The sequence below is a fragment of the Myxocyprinus asiaticus genome, chromosome 19 (assembly GCF_019703515.2).
Source record: "Myxocyprinus asiaticus isolate MX2 ecotype Aquarium Trade chromosome 19, UBuf_Myxa_2, whole genome shotgun sequence".
Classification (NCBI taxonomy): Eukaryota; Metazoa; Chordata; class Actinopteri; order Cypriniformes; family Catostomidae; genus Myxocyprinus; species Myxocyprinus asiaticus.
In genome coordinates this window covers 19770062-19776061 of record NC_059362.1, presented here as the reverse complement: position 1 = coordinate 19776061, position 6000 = coordinate 19770062, and the positions used below count along the sequence as shown (strand labels likewise).

Below are 6000 nucleotides of genomic sequence, written 5' to 3'. Positions count from 1 at the left end.
TAAATAGAAATAAAAGAGATTCATTTGAGTTACATTGACACATCTAATTTTGTTGGGTTTTCCCAATTCAACTAGTTTATTTCTACACAAATTGTTTGTGTTGAGATTAAATAGTAATTTTAAGTTAAGAAAACTTATTTCAAACATATGGAACCAAGAGCTACCTGTATATTTTGAGGGTAATCTAGATCACTCACTTATGTTGATCTCTTTGTTTTTTACTGTGACACAATGCCCTTCCTCCAGGGCAGAGGAATAGGTTGTATTGCACCCACTAACCCTGACCCTAGAATTGTCTGGGTCATAAACCACAAGTCACCCCCCTTCTGCCAAACACAACGTCCCACCTTAAGCATTCAGCCACAGGCAGGTAAGAACAACCTCACTTGTGAAAAGAAACTGGAGTCACTAGCACATGATGAATGTTCACATTTTATTGACTCTATATGGACCAAAGGTGAGTACACTGAATCAGACATTGACTGAAATGTTTCATAAAAAATGAATACGACATGATTTACTAATCACATCATAACCATGAGCTACTATGACTTGTCTTGGTTGCCACTGACAGAGACAGATTAAGAAATCTGTGCTGAGCTCAATGTGTGGCCAGACCAGATGAGGGTCAATTTGAAGGCCTAAAAAACCACGGTGTGAGATATTAATCAATGAGAGCCATGTTTCCTCCCTGCTAAAACTAACTGCAGGTTCCCTTTCCCTCGCCACGGGCTCTTTTAATGTAGGGACCAGCCGGGCCCAAACATCCTGACAGAGAGAGGCTTTACTCTTATCAGGCAGGAAACACTGCCTCTCCGCCACATCCTTTTTACAAGAAACACGACTCAACCGTTCCCAAAAAATGCAGGAAGACCAAGCCAGACTCCAGGATTTGTCAAACACCCTCCACCACCTCCCTCTTTCCCCCACTTCAGATTCCTTTTATCAAAAAAGAGGAGGAATTTGAACCGAGAGTCAGAGAGATGGAGGGAGAAAAATAAAAAATGGTGAATGTGTAAAACAGTTGACAGGGACAAGGTGTATTTATTTATTTATTTATTTCGCAGAGATTATGAAAGTCTGCATCAGCAAGATAGGACAGGCAGTCGAGGGGGGCGAAGGCAGGGTAGGAGGACAGTTCCAACATTCTGCTTAAGACACGAACCCAGAATAAGACAGGGGGAAACAAAAGGCTAGTGGAGATGGAGGCGGGGAGAAAAACAGCAGAGCCTGTTTTACACTAATCCTCTGATCCGCAGAGGAGTGAAACTGAGTGCATAATGGGTGTTGGTGATTGCAAACTGGGAACACAGGGTGGTGACCGCCAGTTGCCAGTGCAGTAGTTTTGACAACAACCCCTGTCACATACAACAAAATTGCAGATGTCAGTTCCTGGTTGCAGCAAAACCCTTAAGTATTGAATGGTATCATCATTAAAGATTTTCTAAACTGGCTGCAGGTCCTTGCGGGAACGTAAAATTTTACTACAATAAATCAATACTAACAGAAATAAATATGTGCAAAAATCTTCTAAAATTATAAAACATAAATAGTTTAGCTGTATATAAAATATTTCCCATAAAGCAGTTTATAGAGACTATCATTACTACTACTACTACTACCAATAATAATAATAATAATAATAACAATAATAATAATAATAATAATAATAATAATAGCAAAATTGTACTGAAAAAAGTGCAAAAACTGCTAAAGTCAAAGTGTGGTCTATCAGTAAGTACAAAAGCTTGAGTCTTTATATTGTGTTTTTATTTAGCGACATCTAGTTCAGATGGGACCCCAGAACATTCCATTTCTTAAAACTAATTTTTTTTTCTTTGTTATGTCCAGATCAACATACTAATGTCCAGATGCTATACTTATATGGGCATACACAATGCAATTCATCGTGACAAGTCTAAGTCCATCAACAAGATTGGCCAAACAGAACGGTGTTCAACAAATATCAGTATTGTTTCAAAGCTGCTGTATTTTCATCTGCCTGTTATTGACATGGGTGAGGACATCAAAGTTAAGAATGCTAAATGTATAAACTCAATATTTTATTTGAATTAAATTAAAATGAAAAACCTAAACAGGCATACAGTAGTATTTCATATTAATATTATTATTTTAACTGTTTATGAGTACATATATTTCAAATGAATGTAAAGGGAAAAGAAAGGGCAACTGAAGAATATCCTTCAAAACTATGTACTATAAAAGATACGCGGAAGAGACCAGCCTCACTTAAATAATAATTGAGGTAAAACAATTGAGGTTTAAAAAAACAAAAGCTAATGAATATATCTGGACTGAATAAAAGCAACACAATAAGCTCTAATGCAAAGCAATTAGATATATAAATAAGCTTTATAGCATATGTACATGCTTTTGTGGCAAGATATGAGCAGTTCTATGTTTGTCCAATTTATTTATTTATTTATTTTTACTTCCGTTCTTCTTTTGGAAACAAAGATGGGAATGAACTTTAGTTTTTTTTTATCTGTGCATCCCTGAGGTGTCCATTGACTTCCTGTAGCTTCTCTTTTTCCGCTTCCTCCACAGCCCCCTTCTGTTTACCTGCCAGTCACACTGCTGACCCATGTAAAGCCCACAGTCTCTGTCTGTGTTAATTGTCTTTGTTTCTTTTGCCATTTATGAAATGCTGTAGTTGTTGTAGTAGGCTGCCGTAGCATCGGCCAATACGGAGATGAGACTGGTTTCTGTTGCTCTGCTGGAGCAAACGGAAGCCGGCGTTACTTGGATGTGTCCTGTGACTGTCATCCCAACCTGCTCTGGGTGATAACTATTGGAATTTAGGTACTGGTCAAACTCATCTCGGTCTACCTCACCCAGCAATTCAGCCTGGCTCAGCTGATCCAGACTTTCCAGATGCCCCTGTTCTGGAGGTGGTGAAAGCTGTCCCAGGTGCCCCTGGTGCCCATGATGAATCTGAACCTGGGGGAATGAAGGGCTGTAATAAGACAGTGAATGAGCAGGGATGAGGGTCCCCTCACTTCCCTGGTGAGGCATCGGGATGTGGCCCATATGTGTGCTCCCACAGTGCAGAGATGCTTGTTGGGAATAGTCAGGATGGTAAGGGGGTGGACTGCTCATGTGGACTGGGGTGGGACGCCGGTCATCCGGGCAAGAGGTGGAAGATGAGCAGGAGCTGGTGGAGACTGAGCTGGAGGAGGAGTAGTAGGACTGGTGTTCGTGATCCACGACATCCAGAGGTGACATCTCAGGTGGTGTGGGCAAGCCGTATGGGTACGTATCGAAGCTGCTATTTGAACCTGCGGGATCTCTAAAGACCCTCACACCCGGTAGAGCTGCGGTGGGAGAACCAAAACCAGCACTGCCACTCATGCCACTCTCATCGTCTTTATCAAAGGGGTGACAGCAGCCACGCAGATCAGGCAGGGAATTCTGGTCTGGACCTAGTGTGGTCAGGAGGAAGCCGGGGTCCACACGTTTACAGATGCGCTTAAGCTGCTTCTTCCTGCGTGGACGGTATTTATAGTTGGGGTAGTCCTGCATGTGCTGCACCCTCAGCCGCTCTGCTTCCTCCACAAATGGCCTCTTCTGCGGTGGAGTTAAAGCTTTCCATGATTTTCCTGTTAGAGGGAAAAAAGAATGGACACATTAGACTTTAAACTTTATACTATATCTTTTTAAATGTTCCATTTAGAGTTTCCGAAAAGAGAAAAATGAAGATTGTTGTTGGAGTTTATTGGAGATTCCGTTTTAAACAATTACAAACAATTTGTTTAACAATCACATTACCACTAGCAAAGGATCATTTCATGGTTTATTATCAGAAAAGGCATGTTCATTTTGGCTGATTGAAACGGATACAGATACTGCTGTCCTGTAGGTTTAAATAATGTTTTCATAAGCATTTCTTCCTTCTTTTTTTTTAATGTTATCTAAATAATCTACTATTATATCTGCTCATCTTTTTGCACCATAGATTTCCACCAAACTTTTATCTCTTACAGATGAAAAGATTTAATTATTTGTAACTTCTTGTTAATTTTTTTATGTTAGCAATTTTAATATTGACTAAAATAATATTTTAGCATTTAAAAATACATGCAATGAATTTGTCTTAAAGCAGCGGAATGAGAAAAATGTAAATGAATTCCATATCAGTGCTCAACTGTTAAAATTTAGGCTACAAACTTAATTTTGAAGCCTCGATGGAAATATAGGCTAGCTAATAAACGGGAAATTGTTTTACACATATGCCAAGACAAATAATAATTTCAGATGTTCTTATTAATTTATTATTAAACGATTAAGCTTTTTATTTTCACTTTCTTTGCAACAAAAGCGAATTCATTAATTCTCATTCAAGAGCACAGCGAAATGTCATAATCTCACACAATAATTTCACACGTATGTAATGATAAGTGATTTTCATAGCCCACGATTAAATACAATGTAAATGTAATGTGTCAAAACATAAATTTAATTCAGGACTTTTTAATTGAATTAAAATAAAAAAGTTCGTACATCAAAGTTCTCTCAGTATACTTTTGAAACCTCACAGCTTCCAAAATATTTGTTATTTTATATTACAAATAATTGAGAAGCAATTAGACCTCAATTTCTGTAATTCTTAATCCAGAAAATACAAGACAGCATATCAAACACAGGCGCTTTGTAACAGTAACCGCAGATGAGGTAGCACAAAACTTTAGTCAGTGAAATTAATAACAATCCTACTACAAAATGATAATACAAATTATTATTATTATTATTATCTCAAATGCCTTACCCAGCATCTTGCTTAGCTCAGCATTGTGAAGATCTGGGTTCTGAACTGCGAGTCTCTTGCGCTCATCTTTGGCCCACACCATGAAGGCGTTCATGGGTCTCCTGATGCGCGGCTCCGACACCTTGTCCGCAGGAGCTCTGTCAGGTACATCCCCGTTTCCCGCAGAGCACTCAAAACTCTCCGGCCAGGAGGAATACGCGCTGATCAGAGCAGCCATGCGCTCTCAAAACTTCAGCTTCTTTTCTTCTCAAACTTTGTCTGTCAGGTGTGAATGTGACCTGTAGTTTTTCTTTTGTTTTTTTAAACTAAGAAAAAGTATTATTATTTTTTTTAAGCAATAAGAGATGACTTTGAATGAGCAGCTGGTGGTTGAGAAGAGCACTCTGCGCAGAAGTGTGTTCGGTTTGAGTGAGTTCAGTGTGTTGTGCTTGACTCCCCCCTCTGAAGCTGCGATTCACTGTTTCCTCCGGCATGGGGAAGCGCTTTATATGTGAGGAGCAGCTTCCAGCACAGGCCCACGGGAGGATTCTCAGCTCCTCCTTGACTGCAACCTGAGATCCACGACAGAAAAAATGGTGACAAAAATATTTCAACACGCTTTACTACAAAATCACGTCATTAGCTGCTGGTTGGGTCGTTTTCATGACATTATTTTGATGGTACCGAAAGATATGCAGCATTTTGAATGTTGTGGATTAAAGGAATATTCAAATTGAGCTCAATCAACAGCATTTGTAGCATAATGTTGACTATATATATATATATATATATATATATATATATATCCTTCTGGTCCTTCTGATTCTGGTCATCTTTATTATTATTATTATTATTTTACAATTTGTTTTTACTTAATCCAGTTGGAATAAAATTAATTGACTTCATGTATGTTCACTGAAATTCATGTTCACATATGGTATCTGAAAACACACACACACACAAAATGTTACCATTTTCTTAACATTTTATTGGTTTTATTTCACTTTGTCACAACTATTATGTTCCCAGTCAAAATTAACCAGCCATTCTAAATGAATGGATTAGACTACAAAATACTGAAATATTAAGTGTTCAGGAGTATCCCAGTCCTTTAGCTGAGCATATCTACTGATCAGACACAACATTAATACCACCTGCCTACTATTGTATACAACCCCAATTCCGAAAAAGTTGAGACAGTATGAAAAATGCTAATAAAAACAAAAAGGAGTGTT

General features: G+C 38.4%; 1 protein-coding gene across 1 annotated transcript; it reads right to left on the bottom strand.

Moving 5' to 3' along the window:
• Window positions 1–436: 436 nt before the first annotated feature.
• On the bottom strand, window positions 437–5231 carry LOC127409804 (transcription factor Sox-7-like). Its single transcript, XM_051644636.1, has 2 exons — window positions 4787–5231; window positions 437–3620 (listed from the first exon to the last, which is right to left on the bottom strand). The coding sequence occupies exons 1-2, from the start codon at window positions 5001–5003 to the stop codon at window positions 2659–2661; spliced, it is 1179 nt and encodes a 392-aa protein (XP_051500596.1). The 5' UTR covers window positions 5004–5231; the 3' UTR covers window positions 437–2658.
• Window positions 5232–6000: the final 769 nt, after the last annotated feature.

Bases quoted from the DNA above. Each gene is read 5' to 3' on its own strand.
- LOC127409804 (XM_051644636.1), bottom strand. From the start codon at position 5,003: ATGGCTGCTCTGATCAGCGCGTATTCCTCCTGGCCGGAGAGTTTTGAG. The intron at 3,621-4,786 runs GTAAGGCATTTG...TCCCTCTAACAG, and splicing joins TGAGCTAAGCAAGATGCTGG to GAAAATCATGGAAAGCTTTA.